Genomic DNA, 22,301 nt, shown 5'->3' with positions numbered 1-22,301 from the left:
TGTCGTTGTTGGAGAGTTTTCAAACCTTTGTAATGTAAGTAGCCATACCTTTGATGCCAAAGGTAAGTGAGATCAGAGGAAGTGTGTAAACACTCTCCAAGGGTGGAGAGTTCATTGAAAAGAATAAACATACGATTTGTACTCATGTTGGTGTGCACAATCAAGCCTTTAGTCAAATGATAGATGTTGCATGTCCCATTTTGTATGAGGATGACAAGACCTTTTTCTTGCACAAGAGATTTTTCTGAAGCTCTGGGACATAGTATACGTCACTTATGAGAAAAGTAGTACCATTGAATTTTAATCTAACACTTCCTGTTCCAACTACTTTCATTCGAGAATTGTTTCCACATTTGAAAACATGTTGAGTGTCAGCCTTTATTTCAGCAAACATACCTTTGTCTCCACACATATGATTAGAACATCCTAAGTCCAAAAACCAAGCATCGTTCCTTATGACTCCATTTTCTGTCGTAGCCATCAACAAAAGCTCTTCCTCTTCATCTAATTTTGCATAATTTGCTTCTTTGTTCCACTGGGACATTCATATTGAAAGTGGCCCAAGTTGTGTCCACGACCTCGGGTGGTTCCTCTTCCTCTTCTGCTTTTTGACGCGAGGACTTGCTCATCTTTGACTCTTTTGAACTTTTGTTCATGGACCACAAGGGAACTTTGTAGTTCATCAATGGACATTACTTTCGTGTCCTGAGATTCTTCAATTGAGACAACAATGTAGGTGAATCTTGTTGTCAAGGTTCGAAGTATTTTCTCCACTATCTTTGAGTCAGGCATATCCTCACCATTACTTCTCATTTTGTTTGCTACTGTCATTACTCTTTCAAAATATTCTGTGATAGTTTCTGTTTCAATCATTTCAAGCACCTCAAATTCCCTCTGCAATGCATTTAGCATGGATGTTTTTGACTCGAGCATTGCCTCCAAATTTTTTTTCAAGGACTCCCAAACAATCTGGGTCGTGCTCCGATCCAGGATTTGTTCGAAAATGGATCGATCAATGACCCTAAACAAATAGTGCTTGACTTTGTAATCCTCAGTTCTGGACTGCTCTAATTTTTCTGACTGTTCCGCACTTAGAACAGTGCCTTCAATGGGCTCTTCAACACCATTTTTGATCACTTTCCAGAGACCCTTTGCACGAAGGAGGTTCTCCATTAACTCACTCCAATGGTCATAATGTTGACCATCAAAATAAGGATTTTTTTTTTGAAAGTTTATCATTGTTCATCTTCGTAGGTGACTTTACTTTTCAAGGAAACTGCAGCTTAAATATATCTATCTGGCCCAGTGGGAGACTCTGACACCAAATGTTAAAATAAATATACTACACTGGAAATTGATAATTTATTGAATCAGAGAAGGTAATATTTAATATGTAACAGAATACATAAAAATAGCACCCATAAGCGACGTGCCCAGGGACTGAAACAAAAAAGTAACGTGCTTCCTAAATATTAGGATTTATTCCAAGTGAAAATACTCTAACAAATTATAATAAAATCCCTTTTCAATTTAACATGAAAATTATATAAAAAGAAAAGAAAAGTTAGATAAACTTTTATGTAATTTATTAGAAAGAATATATATATATATATATATATATATATATATATATATATATATATATATATATATATGTCATGAAGATAGTTATTAAACATTCAACAATGAAAAATAAATATTCCTTGCGATTTTTTTTTTACTCTTGGTAATAATCATAAATAGTGTTAGTTACGTGATTACAATAATATAGTAATAACAACAAATTTACATACAATATCATAGATAATATAACAAATTTATATGAAATATATCATAATATATAGTTTAATTAATAAATATAGAATAATTAATGTTTCTGATAAATAGTTAAATTAAATCAATATGTTTGCTCTATGTATTATTTTTACCAGTGTGTCTATTATTAGTTAGTTTCAAATGTGCATCATATTTACAGGATTTCACAGTACTATCTTAGAAAAATAGGACCACAATGGAATTATTTCTATTCTCTAGCATTTTATGTTACAACAACAGCAATAAAATAGAAAATACCATTAACAATGGTTAGAGAATAACCACAGAAAAAATTATTGAAAGAAACAATAAAATGTTTGATTCAGTTAAATATAAATTAGGTACTGGCTGGCCTAAAATGAGACCGTGAATCTTTATATTTTGTATAATGTATTACATTTAATTGTGTATTGTGTACTAACATGCTCTCTAATTTTTTTAAATCAATTTGTTGAATTATAAACATATTTAAGCCAATTTTTTTTATAAACATGTATATTAACATATTTAATTTAGAAATAAATTCATTTAGTAGTAACAACTTAGTAGTTAATGTTTAATGACCAATTTCCTTTGATAAATAAAATTTTGGTAACCAAATTTTAAAAATTAATTTAACGATTAATTATAATTTTTTAACTATAACAATATATGAAGAGATACCTTTCTGTGTCTACATTTCATATTTTCACTTTTACCATTAATATATTTTATAAATAGATTATCTTTAAACCTTATTTAAAAAATTCTTCTAAAAACTTCTTTTATCTTAACAATTATTTTAAAAACATCTTTTATATATATATATATATATTTTTTTTTTCTAATTAACATCTAACAATTATTTTAAAAATTAATTATATATTCTTTATTAATCTTAACTGAAATCTTTATAAAAATTAAAAAATGCTACAGAATTCGCTAATTCATAATATTGACAATTTTAGTAACCAAATCATTATTTATTTTACAAATTAGTAAATACAGTGATTAGTAATTTTGGTCACTAAAATAAGACATTTGCTTAAAAGCATGATGGGGTTTACAAGAATTTATCATTAATCCCGTTAATCAATGTAATGCGAAGATTACATCCAACATTATCATCTTTTAAACCATGTAAAATTCTAGTTCTGATACCATAAAATAACTAGAATCAATAATTACCTCAAAATAAATACCGGAAAGTAAATTTTGATTCTTTTCCAATGAATCTCTTTACATTAAGCATGGTTCATAGAATTAAAAATCCTAAAGAATGAACAACATTAGAAAGGCTTATGATACACATTTGTTCATCGGCAAAGTAAAAAGTATAACATTGATTACAAACTACAGCATCTCATCCACAGAAAATTTTCAATACACCTTTCTTAAATACTTACCCTTTTAATAAAGATCATTGCACATATTACAAATGTGAAGTTTGAATTACAAAAACAACACAGAATTTTGAAACTTCAAAGTGTTTCATGTCCAAAACAATCCTTAACCGTATCCAAAAGAAAGTGTACAAATATCTGATCTCTTTATGAAGGAGAATAATTCTCTTATCATATTAATCTTTCCCCCAAAAATGCAGATTTTCATGGTTCTTAGATATTTTGCATTCTCCATAACATATCTTGCAAATTGAAACTCATCTACAGAACCACTGTATCCTTTAAGACAGCAGGATTTAAGGTGTGATGAAATGCATGCAGAAACACTTTGTTGGTATGGCCGAACATCTTCTTCTTTATAGCTTGCTACAAATAATTCAGGATTGATCTGATAACAGCAATCACAACAAAATAAATTAATATTAATGTTTGAAGAAAAGATAACAACAAAATTCATACTTGAAAAGCTTAAATCATTGAACCTTGTTAATGCAAATGACAAGAGTTTGAAGCTTAGGACAATGCTTGAGCACTCTCAAAACCCCAGGCCAATCCTCCCTAAATCGCACAATCAATTGAAGTTCAACTAAATTCAGAAAGTCAATATCCAAGTTTCGTGGACATATCTGCAAGACATATAAAATAATATCCAAACATCAGAAATTCCTTAAGAAAATAAGACAATGATACTATCATTCTTATCTTTTACTCTCTGAGATGGTTGATATAGTTTAACGTGGATCACTCATTATATCTTTTTCTTTAAAAGAATCAATGACCCACACTAAATCACATTAGAAAGTAAATTATGAGACTGAAAATATAATTTTCCTACTAATAACAACAATCCTTACCGGCGGCATTACCCAATCGATGAACAAAACTTCAACATTCTTAACAGTTTCCAATGGAAGTAAATGTTCATCGATGCTGGCTCTGACCAACTTGGGCAATCTGACGAACGTTCCTTTACTTTCACAAACCATATTCTTGACCTCCAAGTCCTCAAGATTAGGACACCCAGAAAGAAGCTGTGAAAGATTGAGATCTTCCGATACAGTAACAAAATCAAAATGCAAGATTTTAAGCGAGGGCAAATCGACAAAGGAAATTTCGCTCAGTGTTATATGAGCCAATCTGAGAACTACAAGAGTTTTGCAGGTAAACACGACCGAGGGCATGACCATTTGCGAATCCAGATTGAGGTCGATGTGTTGAACTCTACCAAATCCACTCACTGCAGTCTTAATCGACTTTGAGGTGAAGTTGTTGAAAATATCAGCACAAGTTGAAGTAGAATGAAATATAGAGCGACACCTGAGGCGAAATCTATGGAGGGGTTGGTTTCTGTCACGCCAAACCAGAAAAGAGGACATTGAGAAGAGAAAACGATAGTAGTCAACTTCGTAGGTGTCAATACTTCTGCCATGGTAGCCGAAATCGAAATCGAAAGAGTGAACAGAACGCCATAGAAGGTTCCAGCGCTTGGAGAGAACACTGGTTGCAACAACTTGTTGAGATGGAAGAAAAGATAGAATGTAACAGAGGATGTCGTTCGGAAAATTGCTGATGATATCAGCCATGATTGAGAATATCAAAAGTGTACACAACCTACTTCGGTTACTTATAGGAACAGGGATAACTCACCACCCAATTCCAATATATACAGAATTCCCTATATATTAACAAATATTTTTAAGATATTTATATTTCATATCTTATGAAATAACAACTTATTAATTTTAGAATATTTTCAAAATAATTGATTATCTAAAATATGTATATAAAAGATATTATAATATAATAAATAATTATATAATATTTTTATAATATAATAATCGATTTTATATATATATATATATATATATATATATATATATATATATATTAAAGTAACCTAATCTGTTTAAGAATCTTTGTGTTGTATTTCTACTAGTATACACAACTTATTTTATGGTATTATTATTAGTAATAAGTAGTCTCAATACTTTTATTTTTTTGTTTTTTAATATTAATTTATTAAATTCAAAATTAAGTTATATTTAAGAAGAAGTTGAGAAAATAAAAGAAGGAACTTCTAGTAGTAAAAATATTAGATCAATTTAATATGTTATTATCTCTTATTATTTTTTATTGGGGCTGCTCTGTTATATATGTAATCTTATAGTATAATTGTTGTTTGCAATGTAAGGCATAATTGTAAGTTAACAATAAAATTTAAGTGACTTCGAAATTTATGATTACGAAATTAGTTGTATAAAATTAAGTACGTAGTTGGTAATTATCTTTTATTTTTAAAAAATTAGTTACATTGTATATTACATATTGTATTATATTCTGATAGATTAGTTTTATTTAATAATTGATATAGGTAATTATTTACATGAGTGTATGGAAACTAGTACTTCATAGTAGTTTATTATGAACATCATTATTTAGTATATAGTCAACCCTCTTTGAATGATTAAAAATATTAAATAAAAAAAATTGATTTAACAAATATAAAAATAATAAGATTTAAAATATATTAAAAAAAATTATAAATACAAATAAATTCTATATTATAAAAATATGTTATCATTTTAAGAAAGAATGCTGTAATTTAATATATTTAAAAAAATATAAAATAATAACAATAATTTAAAATGGAGATATTTATTTTTATTGAAATGAATTTTTATACATTCATAGTAATATATATATATATATATATATATATATATATATATATATATATATTGCATTAAATATTTTAAGTGGAAAAGTTATACAATATAGTTGATAAGAATCATTGTAGTAGAAGAAAACACGTTTACTTAAAATTATAAAAGTTATTACAAAATATTTACTTTCTTCTAATGAATAATACAATTGTTAAATGAAAAGATGATACTTTCTTCTCACAGGCATTACCCATATATTGACAAAACTTCAGCATTCTTTTACCAGATATTTGTCCAAATAAGTTTACAATAGATATTTAAGTGCTTTTAATATCTATATTTGTTTTTAGATGATTTCTCAAAAAAGGTTATATGTTTTCTTTTCAGTTGCATAGGAGTTATTGTAATTAAATGATGTGGAAAATTTCAACTAAGATTGTTGAATCAAAAGTCTGAGACAGAAGAAAGCAAAGAAATATGATAAGACATTGTACTACATAAAAAGAAAATGGTATAATTACTGATTTGGTATCCCAATTTTTTTGTTAAGTTCAATTTGGTACCTAAGCTTTTGATATGTTCAATTTAGTACCCTAATCTTCTAAAGAGATTCAAGCCATACAGGACACGTGTCAAACCATGAAATTTTTATTTTTATTTAGAAAAAGTTATTGTAACATGTATATATAAATTGTAATTAAGCTTATTTACTAATTTGGTCTCAAATGGAAGAGGACAAAATTGGATCATTTTAAAAGATTGGAGTACTATATTGAACCAAAAATTTAAATTGGGTACTAAATTGAAAACAACTATTACACTGTCACGTGTCATGATTTGTAAGCTGCCACGTGGCACAATGATAAACTGACATGTGACAGTTTTTAAATTTTTTGAAAAAAACATAATTTTTTTTGAAAAAAAAATTAAAAATTTTATGACTTGACACGTGTCCTGTACGGACGGACACGGTGTTAATTCCAACTTAACAAAGATGACTAAATTGAATCTCTTTATAAAATTAGGATACTAAATTAAACAAACCAAAAGTTTGGGTACCAAATTAAACTTAACGAAAAAGCTGGAGTACCAAATGAGTAATTATACCAAAGAAAATTGTTCAAACTTTGCTTAATACAAAAGGGACAAGGAGTGACAAACATTGATTAGCTGAAGAAATGAAGTTTAAATCGGTAAACATGTCCACCTTCTTGCAGTTTCTAACGGAAACACAAACAAAAAGAAACTTTCTCTAACTATTCAAATGAAAGTGTAAAAGAATTTGAGGTCTTCTCGCATGAGGATAAATCTCTTATCATATCAAGTTTTTCCTCATCATTAGCATCAATGTCCGCGCATATTTTCATGGTCCTTAAATACTTTGCATTCTGCATAATAGATCTTGCAAACTGAAACTCATCTATAGTACCCTTGTAATTTTCAAGCCGACATGTTTTGAGGTATAACGAAATGCATTGAGGAACAGGTTGTGAGCATGGCCAAACTTCTCCCTCATGGCTTTCATCAGATGAATAAATATAGTCCTGATAAAACAATCAGAAAATATATTAACACTAATGTTTGAAGATAACGAGAAAATCCATACCTGAAAAGTTTTAAATCATTAAACCTTATAAATGTAAAGAGCGAGAGTTTGAAGCTTTGGACAATGCTTGAGTATTTCCAAGACCTCAAGCGGCCATTCCACAGTATACTCCAAAGTGTTCAATTCAAGTTGAACTAAATTGTGAAAGCAAAAATTCCGGTTTTCTTGAAATATCTGAAGGACACACAAAATTAATACCCAAACATTAGAAATCCCTTTTTCTCAGAAATGAAAAGTAATAACAAAAAAAACCCACAGGCATTCTTAACAATTACCCAATCTATGAACAAAACTTGAACATTCTTAACAATTTCCGTTGGAACTAACGCATCGATGTTGGCTCTGATCAACTTGGGCAATCTGTTGAACTTACTCTCATGACAGATATATGTATATTTGACTACCAAGTCCTCAAGATTAGGACTCCGAGAAAAAAGCTTTGAAAGATCTATAGCTATAACTTCTGAGTGTAAGTAATTAACATAATTCAAATGCAAAATTTTAAGTGAGGGCAACTCAAAAAGGTGAATACTTTCCACTATCAAAAATGCCAATTTGAGAACTACAAGAGTTTTGCAGCTAAACACCACAGATAGCAACACATTCATCGACACCAGACTAAAGTCCATATGTTGAACTCTACCACTCATTGCAGCCTTGACCCAAGGCACGATATATGTAGGATCATAAGAGTTAAAGAAACAATTGACGCGAAATCTATGGATGGGTTGATCAGTATCACGACAAAGCAAAAAAGAGTCCACCGACTTAAGAAAATGAGTGTCGTCATCAAATTCTTGGTCATAATCAAAGAGGTCTTCATAGTGGAAATCGAAAGAGGGAACTGAACGCCATAGAAGATTCCAGCGTTTGCAGAGAATACTGGTTACAACAACTTGTTTGGTTGGAACAAAAGATAAAATGTATAGAAGGATATCATCGGGAAAATTACTGATCATATCGGCCATGGTTGAGAAAATCAAAAGCCTACGCACTGTTTCAGTTTCTTATAGGACACAACATATCAAATCGTTTGAGAATAATTTATTTTTTGCATTGGAATTGATGTGCATCGGAAACCTAAACCTAAACGTTGGAAAGGGTAAGGAATAACCTAGGTTTGTATTTCCCACAATCTGGGTTGAAATTTAAACAACTTATGTCATTAAACTAAATATGGTTGAGAATTAAATTAATTGATTTTTTATTTTTTTATAAAACATGTTTTTAATTTTAATGAATAGTAAAATATAAACTAAATATATTAAATAATAAAATTATTAAAATGTATTTTTATTGTTTATTTTTTACTTTTTGAGTTATTTACAGTTTTTGTTCCGTTCTAATTCTCTCATGTTTCAAAGAAAAAAAAAAAGTTAAGCATAAACTTTTTATCCTGTTTTCATTTGTCATCTGTTTTGTTTCATTCTTGATAAAAAAAAATATATTCTGTTATACTTGATTGTAAAATATTACTTTCATGGTACACATTTTTTTTATTTGATGAAACTTTTTGTATAGTGACATATGCATGGATGAGAAAGACAACTCGTGGTTTAGTCCAGTGAAAAAAAAAAGGGTTCTAAATTAGCTTTATTTTGTGTCTATGATAACATTTCACATCAATCTAAAGTGGTTTAATGACTATATTTTGACTTAATTTAGTCTTGAAAATTAAATGTTTTTTTGCAACTGATTTCGTTAGCATCACCCCTAGCGAACCTATAAAATCGCGGAATTATTGTGCATGCCATGAGAAACATAAACATTGGCAAGAGAAAAGGAAAAAACTAGGGTTGTATTACCCCTCGATTGAAACAAACTCATGTAATCTTATAATGCATAGATATAATACTTCTATCATAATACATATATAATACATATATGATATGTCAATATATTTATTTTAAAAATAATAAAATATGATATATGATATATGCATATTATAAAATGTACACAACTTTTGGAAAATATGATAAATATATTATTATTATTATGTGAATCCAAATTAAAATTAAATGTATTGAATGTTTTTAACATAAAAATTTATAAATTATTGTTATCATAAAAGTTTATATATTAGATACTTCATTGATAAGTATCGGTAAACTATCTTAAGATATCAGATACGAATATGTGTTGATTACAATTACATGACACAAATTAAAGTATAGATGCATCATAATTTATTACTTATATGTATTGTTATAATATTATTTTATTTTATTTTAAATTGAAATTGCAATATTGTAAGATATGATGTAAGATTAATAAAAAAATATATATATACAACAATTGAAAATGAGATAAGTTTAATTAAAACCATCCAAAAATAAAAGATGGATTAAAGAACATATTTATTCTCACACACTTGATACAATCGAGTCGAGACTCTTATATTTGTAATATTTTTTTTCAGTCTGAGTTATATAAACTTATTTTTGTTTTGACTTTTTTGGCTAAACATTTTTATAAGATTCGTGTAGTTTTTTTTTTTTGGTTATTGATGTTTTCAAAATTAAAAAATATATTTTTATTTTTTTTATTTATAGCTTTCTATTTGAAATATGTGATTTTAAATTTTTTGTAATATTTAATGTAATATATTTTTTGTAATGTTTAACATGAATTTTATATAAAAAGAAGTGAAAAGAAAAGTTTGATATTCCGTGTAGTTTTTTTCCTTAGTCATGGTAATAAAACTCTTGGTTGGTCCTTGTTTTTTGTTTGTTTTTAAAATCTTAATTGGTGTTTAGATTTTGATTTAAGTAACGTGATAGTAATAATGTCATTTGTTAGTATCACATTATTAACCTAGTCTCAATTTAGTATACAAACAAACGGTTTCTTAGAAAACTACCATTTTTGAAAAAAAGAATAACATTATGATATGTATAAGGTATATTTGTAGGCATCAAAATATTATAAAATATCTTATAGTTAATATACTATGAAATAATAACTTACTGATAGATCTTATAATATTTTTATGATATTTTGATACAATAAGTGATTATGTAATAAAATATATACATTGATTATACAATATTTTTAAAAAAAATATTCAACTATCTTTTCAGTTATCGAATATGTTTAATATAATTGTTTAACTTTAATTTAGAAATTTTATAAGTACAATATCCTACCATAGATAAGGGATTGAAAATAACAAAGGATTTCATCCGAAAGACTTACGATGATATCAGCCATGATTGAGAATATTGCAGTTTTTTTTTATCAGTAAAAAATAAATATAATTAGAAAAGAGTATTTTTGTATTACTCTAACCGTTTTAAAAAAAATAATAACACCTGAGTATACGTGATACAAAAGTTTGATATCACAGTCCCATTACTACTTAGTATCTTATAGGAATAATTCATCCTAACGAACATACAAAAGACTTTCCAATTCAAAACCAATTGAAACTAACATAATATATATCGGAACGAACTGAAGAAACTTTTATACACTCAAGAATTTGGAATTTATTTAATCTTTCTAATAACCACAAAATATGAAATACATTGTTTTTTGTTTTTTTAGTTGTCGTAAATAAAATATCAGACTTTAAAAGAATCTTTTAAAATAATTTCTATAACAATATTAATTTTATATATCAATATTTACCTTATTTGGTTCGTAATTTTTAAGTACTAAATATTTCTTATAATAACAATTTTCATAGCAAATATGAATATTTTTCTTGATAATTCTCCAACAGATTATGTTTTAAATAAAATAAATAAATAATAATAAACTTTTATATCTCTGATAATAAATTTTTAAAAGTTAACATCATTTATTAATTTTTCCAATTATTATCTTTTGAGTCTTACAATCACAAATCCTAATTGAATTATTTTTTTAAGCATAAAATATAATTACGAAACTAGATACTAGATATAAAAACCAAATTTCATAAACAATTATGGACAAAAGAAATAATATATAACAGACTTTAATTAGGTGAAGAAAAGTGGATTAATTTGATAAAAAAAAATCAACATATTCTAAAAAGAATAAAGGAAAGAGAAACAAAAAGAAAGCAGCAGCTACAACCTTAATATTCAAATGAGAGTGTACAAGCTGAACTCTTCATGCATGAGGATAAATATCTTACAATATTTAGTGTCTCCCTATCAAAATTATCATTATCAGAGCAGATTTTCATGTTCCGTAGATATTTTGCATTCTCCGCAATGAATCTTGCAAATCGTAACTCATCTTTCGAACCTCTGAAATTTTTAAGATGACAGGTTTTAAGGTGTGTTGAAATACATGCAGGAACAGATTTTGGATATGGCCAAATTGATCCTTCATACTTTTGATGTCGAGAACCAATTCTGACCTGATAACAACAATCATAAAACTAGTTTATAATGAAAACACAGTAAAAAAAATAACACAAAAAAATTCAACAGAAAACCTAAATTCCATTGTAGATCGCTGCCTATTAATACTAATGAATGCAAAAGGACAACGACTAAAATTCATACTTGAAAGACTTAAATCATCGAACCTTTTCACAACCAATGGCAAGAGTTTGAAGCTTGGGACAATGGTTGAGCATTTTCAAGACATCATCCCAGTTGATATGAAACGACATATAATCTAATTGAAGTTGAAGTAAATTATGAAAGTCAAAGAGCAGGTCTTTTTGACGTCTCTGCAAGAGATCAAAAAATAGTATCAAAACATCATAAATATCTCTTTATCCCTCGAAAATGCAAAGTGAAAAAAACAAGCAAATGCAGACAGACATTACCAAACTTATGAACAAAACTTCAACATTCTTAACGATTTCCAATGAAACAATATCACCATGGACGTTGGCTCTAACCAGCTTGGGACATCCGTCGAACTTTTCCTCAGGAAAGAGAAACGTGGACTTGGCTTCCAATACTTCAAGGTTAGGACTCACAGAAAGAAGCTGCATAAGATCTACACGTTTGAAGGAGATAACAAAATCCAAATGCAAGATTTTGAGCACCGGCAAATCAACAAAGGAAATATCTTCCACTCCTATGTTGGTCAATTTCAGAACTACAAGAGTTTTGCAGTTAAACACCAGAGACTGCATGCAACAACTCATATCGAGATCAAGGTGTTGAACTCTAGCGCTTTCACTAAGTGCAATCTGTTGGGAATAGTTTAAGTGTGAGTTAAAGTTTCACGTTAAATAAAATAGACAAAGTTAAATACTATATAAAAATAAAAGACCCATAATATCATTGCCTTAAGATTTTGGTGTAAAACTGGTATAAAACTACAATCTGTCAATAACCATGATCATAACTCAAATGACTATAACCAAAACATATGAAAAAGAATGTATAACCCAACAGAACCTGAATCCATCTCTGGATGCTTTCGGTATGAGGAAAGGTAGGATCATAATAACAGTGGGAGACACAACTGAGGCGAAATCTATGGAGGGGTTGATCTCTGTCACGCCTAAGCAAAAAAGAGTCCACTGAGTGAAGGAAATTAGTGTAGGCCTCTTTGCCTTTGTCATGATCAATATTATAATCTGTTGGGAAATCATCGAAATCGAAAGAGGTTACTGAACGCCATAGAAGGTACCAACGTTTAGAGAGAACACTGGTTGCAACAACTTGTTTGGTTGGAAGAAAAGATAAAATGTATAAAAGTATATCATCGGAAAAGTTACTGATCATATCAGCCATGGTTGAGAATATCAAAAGTGTAGACACCTCCTCCTCATTTAGTTACTTATTTATAGGAATAACTCAAGATTGTAAGGATTCACCCTGGTTTCCAACAACTTGTTTGGTTGGTGTAGAAAAGATAAAATGTACAAAAGAATGTAATCTGAAATAATATATTATGAAATAATATATTATGAAATAATAACTTATTGTTAGATTTTATAATATTTTTAAGATATTTTGATACAATAATAAGTTATTATATAATAGAATATATACATCGATTATACAATATTTTTAAAAAATAATATTCAACTCTCTTTAAATTATCAAATATTTAACTTATTATTAGATATAACTATTATTTTATTTTGTATTAATTTATGATTTATGATATATGATTTACTATTTAAACTTTTCTACACAAAGTAAAGCTGTTTTTTTCTGTTTTTTTATCCTTTAACAAATAAGATATGTGAGAACAAATCTGCTATTAGTTTTATTAATACGTTCATACTTTTATATTATATTACTTGTTTTAAATATTATACTATATATATTTATTGTAAGATTATACAAAATATACAACAATTGAAAATGAGATAAATATAAATAAAACCATTTATCAAAAAAAAAATGGATTAATATTTTTTTTCTGTTTCGGTCCTTAATATAAAGTTATTTTTTTTGTTGATATTTTTAGCTAAACATTTTTATAAGATTCGTGTAGTTTTTTTTTGTTTGTTTTGTTTTCAAAATTTAAAAAGAATTATTTTTATTTTTTGTAGTTTTGTATTTGAAATGTATGATTTTAAAGTTCTTGTAATATTTAATGTAATGTTTAACATGAATTTTATATAAAAAGAAAGGAAAAGAAAAGTTATATATATTCTTGCAGTTTCTTTTTCTTGGTCATGGTATGAATATGTAGTTTCGAAATTACAATAATATCTAATAATAAGAACAATTTTACATACAAATTCAAAGATAATATAACAAATTAGCACTCCGTGTAGAATGTAATTTATATCAAATTCAGAGATAAGTTATAATTATATAATTGAGTAAATTACAGTAAAAAATAATTTTGATGAAATAATTAATGGTAACAGAATTTATTAACCTATTTTTGGCAGACCTGAAAAGGTAGAGTTTCCGTGGTGAGATTCGGAATTTGATCGCACGTTATATTTGTCTACCTCAAATTCGGAGACTATTTGATCAAATCCAGTATGGATAATTAATAAATATTAATTTTTTATTTTTTTAAAATTAATATTAAAAAACTAAACTTCTATATCTAACCATTTTTTACTGTTACGAACAAATCCAGTATTTAACTTTTCTATATCCATTTTTACTCTACTCTAGGTGTCAGATACTCTTTACAGAGTGTGTATACCTATTATCAGTTGGTTCCATATGTGCATAATATTTCGCAGTTATCCTCATTAATCCATGTAATGTAAATGATTACATTAAACATCATTACTTAGTGGGTAATACTGTCATGAGTAATTTGTTTTTCTTTTATAATAATTACCTCTCAATTTATATTGAAACACTATATTGAAATGTTATCGTTGAATACTATTGATATTGCAGATTGCAAATGTGGAATTTGAATTCCTAGATCAACACAGAAATATTGAAACTTCGGTGTTTGATGAACAATTTTGGACATAACGTGACGAACTTTCATTAGGGGAAGAAGAGTAGATTAATTTGATAAAGATGTCAACTTTCTTGCGATACTAATGGAAAGACAATCATCTGTTATGGCAACTCTGTGGTTCTTAAGACAGGAAGATCCTCTGTTTATCATAATAGTGCAGGAATGCATTTTAGTCCGTTTGAACTCATTGGACTTAATAATAAATGTAATAAGGTGTGACGATGTATGTGGCTGGCTATGGTTTGGTACATTTTGAATCATAGAAAATAAGTATTCAACTATTACTTCCTCTTACTCCTTATTCTTACTGGTGTCTATGTCCAATCACATGCCTACTCATTCTTTAAATGTCTACTCATCCTTTAAATAAGCAAAACAAGAAATGGTGAATGATGCTCTGAGTTTCATCATTTAACAGACAAGGGTTGATACAAAACAACACCTTTTTCCAGTGTTTTCAAGCTTGCTATTACAGGTTCGTCTTTGAAAGTGGAAAGAAGTATTTTATGCCATCTTTTGAAGGAAAAGAATATACTCACATTTAGAACACAAATGTCAATAATCATGTTCTTAAGGTTTTAGTCCCGAAGGTTGATACTGTGGAAGCTTTGATGTAAAAGTCCATGTTATTCAGTCGGGAAGTTCTTTCTGGTTGGGTTTGTGGTTGTTAATTTTTTTGTTAAGTGTGAACCTTTATCCTTTGTTCTGTCTATTGACGTATTTACTAACATGTTCTTTTTTTTTTTCTTTTCTTTTTGTATAAGGGTTGGGGCAATCCTATTGCCCCTTGATACCTCAACTACAAGCAATGATGTTGTTAAAACCAACCTTTTTGAAAGGTTTTGCCGGTTAGTTGGTTAATTTTTACTTGGATAACAATTGCCTATCATTTGCCAAGGTTATAACTATGCCTCTGAACTGGTAATGTTTTATGGGCTAGTAGAAAAAGTTTATCTTTTGTTGCAATAGCTTATGTTTGTTTTGGTGACTATCCTATTTTGTATGACCATGTTGTCACACTTTTCTATCTCTCTCAACTAGTTGTGTATTTTTTGTAAAAGGGTTAGAGCACCCCTTAAGTGCTCCTCTATAATTTATTTATTCTTTATTGATTAAAAAAAATATTATTGCTGATAAAAAAAACCTAATGGAAAGACAAACAAAAAGAAGCAAGTTGTTACAGCTCTAACCTTAACTATTCAAATTTATCATACCACGTTTTTTCTCATGATTGTAGGTGCAGATTTTTATTTTTACGGTTTGTGAGTGTCTGATAAAATGCAAATAAGAGAAAACTTGCAAAAATAATCTCTTAATTGAGATTATCTTAACTAAATTATTTTATTGAGGTGAAATATCTTTTAAAATAAAGAGAACATAATAGAAACTCAAAAAAATCCAGAAAGAACTTATTAAAAATATTAAAAATATTTGTATCACTCAATGAATATATGAAGATTATGAGGGCTAATTAGATGCTAGAATAGCAACAAATTCCAGCAAGTGTACTTTTTGCCAAGATGGTAACGGGAAGACTTCTTTTTTCTTTTCTTGCTCTCGTCATGGGGAGGATACTACCAGCCATGTTGATAATTTTTTTTAGAAAATTATAATTTAAAAAAAAAACATGAATGAAAATATTTATTCATTCTATTTTTGAAAACAAAAAACATGAATGAAAATCTTTATTAATTGTATTAATAATGGATTTATTTGAGATGTAGTGATAAGTGGTCCTTTTAAACAATGTCACATTAATCATGATTATCAATTTTCAGACATGAAACAAAAGTCTGAGACAGAAGAAAGCAGAGAAATATGATAAGATAGTGTACTACACGGAAAGACAATTCTTCAAACTTTGCTTGATGGAAGAGTGCTGCATGAACAATTCAGGACAAGAGGGATAATGTGTGCCAACATTCTTACAATACTAAAAGAAAGACAAACAAAAAAGAAACCTTAACTATTCCAATGAAAGCTTGCAAGTATCTGAACTCTTCACGCATGAGGATAAATCTCTTATCATATCAAGTTTTTCCTCAGGAGTAGAATCTCTGTTCACGCGTATTTTCATAGTCCTTAAATACTCTGCATTCTGCATAATAGATCTTGCAAACTGAAACTCATCTATACAACCCTTGTAATTTACAAGCCGACAGGTTTTGAGGTATAACGAAATGCATTGAGGAACAGGTTGCGGGTATGGCCAAACTTCTCCCTCATGGCTTTCATCAGATGAATAAATATGGTCCTGATAACAACAATCAGAAAATATATTAACACTAACGTTTGAAGGTAACGAGAAAATCCATACCTGAAAAGTTTTAAATCGTTAAACCTTGTTATAAATGTAAAGAGCGAGAGTTTGAAGCTTTGGACAATGCTTTAGTATTTCCAAGACCTCAAGAGGCCATTCCTCAGTATGCTGCAAAGTCTTCAATTCAAGTTGAACTAAATTGTGAAAGCAAGAATCCAGGTCTCCTTGAAATATCTGAAGGACACACAAAATTAATACCCAAACATTAGAAATCCCCTTTTTTTTTCTCAGAAATGGAAAGTAATAAGAAAAAAAACCCACAGGCATTACCCAATCTATGAACAAAACTTCAACATTCTTAACAATTTCCATTGGAACAAACTCTGCTTGGATGTTGGCTCTGACCAACTTGGGCAATCTGTTGAACTTACTTTCATGACAGATATATGTATTTTCGGCTTCCAAGTCCTCAAGATTAGGACTCCCAGCAAAAAGCTGTGAAAGATGTATACCTTCTGAGGAATAAACATGATACAAATGCAAGATTTTAAGTAAGGGCAATTCAAAAAAGTGAATATCTTCCACTTTCAAAAATTCCAATTTGAGCACTACAAGAGTTTTGCAGCTAAACACCACAGATGGCAAGACATTCCACAGAAGCTTAAAGTGGAGATGTTCAACTCTACCACTTATTGCAGCCCTAACCCATTTATCGGTACTTGCAGGATCATACAAGCGAGCATCACAATTGAGGGAAAATCTACGGAGGGGTTGGTCCAAATCACGCAAATGCATAAATGAGTACACTGAGTGAAGAAAGTGATTGTAGCTCTCTTCTTCTTTGTGCCAATGATAATCATCACTGTATACAAAATCGAAAGAGGGAACTGAACGCCATAGAAGATTCCAGCGTTTGCAGAGAATAGTGGTTGCAACAACTTGTTTGGTTGGAAGAAAAGATAAAATGTATAGAAGGATTTCATCTGGAATACTACTAATGATATCAGCCATGGTTGAGAATATCAAAAGTATCCACGACTGCTTCAGTTTTATATAGGAATAACTCATCGCCCATTTATCAAATCTTTTGAGAATACTTTATTTTTGCATTGGAATTGATCGTAAACGTGGGGTAAAAGGAAAAGGTTAGGTTATATTTCCCATATTTTTGCATGGGAAATGATGTGCATGCAATTTTTAGTAACACTAATTTGTACCACTAACTCATATTAGTTGTATAACATTAATTGCGTAGTTGATAATTATCTTTTATTTTTAAAAATGAGTTATTTTATTGTATATTAAATATTGTATTGGATTTTCATAAATTAATTTTATTTAACGAATGAGATAGGTAATTTATTTGAGTGTGTAAAAGTTAGTATTTTTAATAGTAATGTATGAGTATCATTATTAGTATCGTAAAAACTCAATTTTGTTTAGATAATTAAAATATTAAAAAAAATGAAAGGAAATTGATTTAAAAAATAATAAGATACTTGTTTGGATTTTGAAAAATAACGAAATCGAAAGAGAGAACTGATTTTTTTTTTTACAAGTGCAATTTACTTATCTAATTCCAAAAGTGGTGCAAGTTTTAAAAAAATTTCACCAAGGAAAAGTCATGCCAAAATGATACGACTTTACTATGAAGAAGTTGTGTCAAAATAGGAAGACTTTTGTTAATCAGACTTTAAGTCGTGTCAAAATAGTAAGACTTTTCTATAAAAGTAAAGTTGTGTCGTTATCATACGACTTTCATTAAATGCTTAAACAAAGTCGTGTCATATTGACACAACTTCAGTCTTGTAATTTTAATGAAGAAGTCGACTGAAGACGACTCGACTTTTGTAAGTTTCTTTTTAAATTATTTTTTTCACTTTTAAAATTTTCATGAAGAAGTCATTAGAAGACAAAACGATTTTAGTGTCACCATATTAGTAAATGGTAAAAATGATTTTGTTTTTATTTAGTTAAATAATAAAAATGAAATAATAAGGCATAGTCACAAAATTTGAAATATAATTAGTGAAATTTTTTTATTAAGATTTGTTCATCACAAAATGACGTAAAAGTTATCTATGAGACCCTATGCCACAAGGAGGCATTCTTCTTTGTCATCTAAGTCTAATTTGAGGTAGCTGAGGTGGATCGTCATCATCATTATCTTCATGTTATTGTGTTTGGTTGACATCTTCCGACATTTGTGACTTTTCATTGCATCAACTTTGTCTACTTTAATTTGAATATTGTCATCCACTAATTATTAAGATGTTTGATTTCATGTACTTTTTAATAAGGAAATCTTCTTCTTCTTTTTTTCATGTGCATATTTACTTTATTCTCCTATTAATTACTCAACTAATTTTTTAATTTTTTTTTTAAAAATTAATAGTAACAATTAAGAACATGAAAAAAAAAATTATTGAAGTCGTGTCGTCTTCAGACGACTTCTAAATTAAAAGTACATGAGTGAAGTCGTTAATATGTCATAACTTTGCTTACTTTTATAGGAAACTTTTATCATTTTGACAGACTTCAAGTTTGATTAGAATAAGTCTTATTATTTTCACATGACTTTTGTAAGGCCCAGTTTTCAGTCCTGAAGTTTTAAGGGCTGCCTTTAAGCTATTGGGCCTAAGGGCTGGCCCAAAGGATAAAACCACCCAAAAGTCTGCCCTAATTCATTCATTCTACACTTTCAGAATTTGCTCCCTTGGTGCTTCCAGCCGCAGCCATCACTCCATTAGGGTTTCGACGTTTAACCAGATTCAAGCCTAGCTCAACCTCATTCTACTCACGTAAGTATTCCCTAACGCATAGCTTCCAATCTCTGGTCTTATTTTGTGGCCAATGTTAATGTTCCCATAACAAACCCACTGCTATTCTTTTTCCAGCTCCATAATCCCCTCCTACAGCTGTGGTATTCCTCTATTCGACATCAAGGTCTTGTGCTAGATTATTCCCAGGTAAGGGAAGCTAGAACCTACTCACGTATTTCATTTTTCCTACTGTTTTTGCTGTTGTGCTAAGATTCTAGGGTTGATATGAGGTTCTGAATGCTTGAAATGTTTTAGTGTGTTGGTTTGGATTGGTATGAATGGTTGTCGCAGGAAAACAGTGGCGAGATCGGATAATCTCGCCCAAGCGAGCCTGTCTCGCCTAGGCGACTCGCTTAGACCTTTTTACGCGAGGGTCGCTCAGGCGACCAGCTCAGTTTTGAGCGAGCGTGCGTCTCGCTCAGGCGAGAGGAGTCTCGCCTAAACGAGAATGTACAGAGGTCACTATTATGTGTGTCGAGCTCTCGCCTGGGCGAAGGGAGCTCGCCTGAGCGAGAGTCCTTCTCGCTTGAGCGAGACCCTCCAGTCTGAGCGAAGAGCTGGGCGATGATGCGTTCTGAGTTGGTTTTCTCTTTGTTCTTGGATGGTTAGCATGTGATTGATTGGGTTATTGTATAATGGCACGATGGGGGTGATTATGCCTGCTTAGGAGAGCGTTATATGTGGTGGATTGTGAGTTTGGCATGATCTTTATATGAATTATACATGAGGGGTTGGGTATATATATATATATATATATATATATATATATATATATATATATATATATATATATATATATATATATATATATATATATATATATATATATATGGTCACAAATTTGACATGAGCAACGATGGACATTGATGGTTGGTAATCTAGTGGCATGGTATTGGTATGAGAGGAAGCACTTTACTCATGGTTGGGAATAACGAGTTGGTATGGATTCATTATATGATAAATGAGGGTTGGTTACAGATGTTGGTGTGAGGTTCCTATGCATGATATATGTATTTGTTACTTGGCTGTTTGTATATGTTTGGTATTGGTCAGTACGTAATTCCTTGAAGTCTCTAGGTGAGACTTCATGGTCGTGCTTCAGTGGTCAGGACGTAATTCCATGGCCCCTGTTAGTGGGTGTCCATGGTGGTGCCCCATCTATATAACTTGGTAAGGATTCAAGGTAAGGAGTGCATCCTGACACTTTAAGGATTCAGTTAGTCTCACTTAGAGCGGACTGACTCATCTGGTGAGAGTAGCAGGAGGCCTAAAACTCATTAAGGGCTAACCTTGTGTGTGAGGGAATTGATCCATTGTAACACTTGTAACACATAACTCAGGGGTGAGCAGAGGTATTCACCATAAGTGCAAGCATCCGTTGAATCTGACCAGGTTATATGTATCCGAATGAGTTGAGTCGAGTCGTAGTATATTGATTTGTAAGGTTATAACATGCTTGGGTGATGTACGTATATTGGACTGCGAAAGTATATCTGAATGCATTGATGAAATCTTTACGGCTCTAGCTTACCCTGTTTGCTTGTTTGATTGTCTTGTATGTTGTTCTTCTACTTTTGTGATGATCATCAACTTGTTGATATGAGCAGATGCAAGAAGCACTCGAGGTCAACCGGGAAGAGATGATTCCGCTGCATAGTCTATTTAGGTTAGACACCATGTTTTGTTCGTGCTTTTTGTTAGGGTTATGGCCCATGTATTGCTTTACCCTTTTATACTCTATCTTTTTCTGCTAGCCTTTAGTTCTTGTATTTGGTATGTTTTGGCATCGTGGTGTGCCTCAAATTTTGTAAGGAGTAAGGTTTAAACTCCTGGACTGTGTTAATACTTTATTTTGTGCGACGCTTCCTTTAATTATTTTTATTAATTAAATGAGACGTTACAACTTCTTCATATAAAATAAAAAATTATTCGTTATTAAAATATTTATTATTATGAATAAAAAATTATAATTGATCGCTAAATTAATCACTGATTAACTAGAGACTAATTTTAGAAACCAATATAGAAATCAATTATATTTTTTTATACATAATAGTAACTATTGTAATAAAAAAAAATTATTTTGTAGTTGTGAAAAAAATAATTGATGGAATAGAAAAAATGAGAAGATAGTGTAATTCGAAAGTAATAATTGAAAGAAGTGTATTTTGTAATTTATTTGTGTTGTATTCATCAAATGTCGATATACATCAGTATTTATAGATCCTGTTACATCATCATGACAATTCTTGATTTTTATCTCCTATTTTAGACTTTTTTTCATTATTCTATAATTTTTATGACATTTCAATACTTTTTATATTAGATTCCTCTTAATTATACCCCTTCACTCACTGCAGATCCATGTTAATTCTTATAGGATCATTAAAGGTAGAGAGCATCTGA

The 22,301-nt window shown here is 29.6% G+C and overlaps 5 protein-coding genes across 5 annotated transcripts; all 5 read right to left on the bottom strand.

Moving 5' to 3' along the window:
* Positions 1–172: 172 nt before the first annotated feature.
* Positions 173–1,173, bottom strand: LOC114163657 (uncharacterized). The gene is made up of 2 exons (XM_028047954.2): positions 622–1,173; positions 173–535 (listed from the first exon to the last, which is right to left on the bottom strand). The coding sequence occupies exons 1-2, from the start codon at positions 1,171–1,173 to the stop codon at positions 173–175; spliced, it is 915 nt and encodes a 304-aa protein (XP_027903755.2).
* A 2,130-nt stretch (positions 1,174–3,303) lies between these two features.
* LOC114180931 (F-box/FBD/LRR-repeat protein At4g26340-like) lies at positions 3,304–4,780 on the bottom strand. The gene is made up of 3 exons (XM_085672099.1): positions 4,064–4,780; positions 3,680–3,823; positions 3,304–3,585 (listed from the first exon to the last, which is right to left on the bottom strand). Exons 1-3 carry the CDS (start codon positions 4,778–4,780, stop codon positions 3,304–3,306), a joined length of 1,143 nt encoding a protein of 380 aa, XP_085528225.1.
* Positions 4,781–7,116: 2,336 nt separating this feature from the next.
* Positions 7,117–8,434, bottom strand: LOC114180930 (FBD-associated F-box protein At2g26860-like). The gene is made up of 3 exons (XM_085672098.1): positions 7,742–8,434; positions 7,491–7,640; positions 7,117–7,404 (listed from the first exon to the last, which is right to left on the bottom strand). The coding sequence occupies exons 1-3, from the start codon at positions 8,432–8,434 to the stop codon at positions 7,117–7,119; spliced, it is 1,131 nt and encodes a 376-aa protein (XP_085528224.1).
* A 3,095-nt stretch (positions 8,435–11,529) lies between these two features.
* LOC114180929 (FBD-associated F-box protein At5g56370-like) lies at positions 11,530–13,156 on the bottom strand. The gene is made up of 4 exons (XM_085672195.1): positions 12,813–13,156; positions 12,235–12,595; positions 11,989–12,135; positions 11,530–11,817 (listed from the first exon to the last, which is right to left on the bottom strand). The coding sequence occupies exons 1-4, from the start codon at positions 13,154–13,156 to the stop codon at positions 11,530–11,532; spliced, it is 1,140 nt and encodes a 379-aa protein (XP_085528321.1).
* Positions 13,157–16,779: 3,623 nt separating this feature from the next.
* Positions 16,780–18,084, bottom strand: LOC114180928 (F-box/FBD/LRR-repeat protein At3g26920-like). Its single transcript, XM_085672097.1, has 3 exons — positions 17,404–18,084; positions 17,155–17,307; positions 16,780–17,067 (listed from the first exon to the last, which is right to left on the bottom strand). Exons 1-3 carry the CDS (start codon positions 18,082–18,084, stop codon positions 16,780–16,782), a joined length of 1,122 nt encoding a protein of 373 aa, XP_085528223.1.
* Positions 18,085–22,301: the final 4,217 nt, after the last annotated feature.

The sequence above is a fragment of the Vigna unguiculata genome, chromosome 4, assembly GCF_037176805.1.
Source record: "Vigna unguiculata cultivar grain cowpea cultivar isolate G323 ecotype 2 chromosome 4, ASM3717680v1, whole genome shotgun sequence".
Classification (NCBI taxonomy): domain Eukaryota; kingdom Viridiplantae; phylum Streptophyta; class Magnoliopsida; order Fabales; family Fabaceae; genus Vigna; species Vigna unguiculata.
This window is presented reverse-complemented; position numbering and strand designations above follow the sequence as displayed.

Bases quoted from the DNA above. Each gene is read 5' to 3' on its own strand.
- LOC114163657 (XM_028047954.2), bottom strand. From the start codon at position 1,173: ATGGAGAACCTCCTTCGTGCAAAGGGTCTCTGGAAAGTGATCAAAAAT. The intron at 536-621 runs GTCCTCGCGTCA...TGAATGTCCCAG, and splicing joins AAAGAGTCAAAGATGAGCAA to TGGAACAAAGAAGCAAATTA.
- LOC114180931 (XM_085672099.1), bottom strand. From the start codon at position 4,780: ATGGCTGATATCATCAGCAATTTTCCGAACGACATCCTCTGTTACATT. The intron at 3,824-4,063 runs GTAATGCCGCCG...TATGTCTTGCAG, and splicing joins AAGTTTTGTTCATCGATTGG to ATATGTCCACGAAACTTGGA. The intron at 3,586-3,679 runs GTTCAATGATTT...TGCTGTTATCAG, and splicing joins TTGTCATTTGCATTAACAAG to ATCAATCCTGAATTATTTGT.
- LOC114180930 (XM_085672098.1), bottom strand. From the start codon at position 8,434: ATGGCCGATATGATCAGTAATTTTCCCGATGATATCCTTCTATACATT. The intron at 7,641-7,741 runs GTAATTGTTAAG...TGTGTCCTTCAG, and splicing joins AAGTTTTGTTCATAGATTGG to ATATTTCAAGAAAACCGGAA. The intron at 7,405-7,490 runs GTTTAATGATTT...TTGTTTTATCAG, and splicing joins TCGCTCTTTACATTTATAAG to GACTATATTTATTCATCTGA.
- LOC114180929 (XM_085672195.1), bottom strand. From the start codon at position 13,156: ATGGCTGATATGATCAGTAACTTTTCCGATGATATACTTTTATACATT. The intron at 12,596-12,812 runs GTTGGGTTATAC...GATTGCACTTAG, and splicing joins CAGAGATGGATTCAGGTTCT to TGAAAGCGCTAGAGTTCAAC. The intron at 12,136-12,234 runs GTAATGTCTGTC...GATCTCTTGCAG, and splicing joins AAGTTTTGTTCATAAGTTTG to AGACGTCAAAAAGACCTGCT.
- LOC114180928 (XM_085672097.1), bottom strand. From the start codon at position 18,084: ATGGCTGATATCATTAGTAGTATTCCAGATGAAATCCTTCTATACATT. The intron at 17,308-17,403 runs GTAATGCCTGTG...TGTGTCCTTCAG, and splicing joins AAGTTTTGTTCATAGATTGG to ATATTTCAAGGAGACCTGGA. The intron at 17,068-17,154 runs GTTTAACGATTT...TGTTGTTATCAG, and splicing joins CTCTTTACATTTATAACAAG to GACCATATTTATTCATCTGA.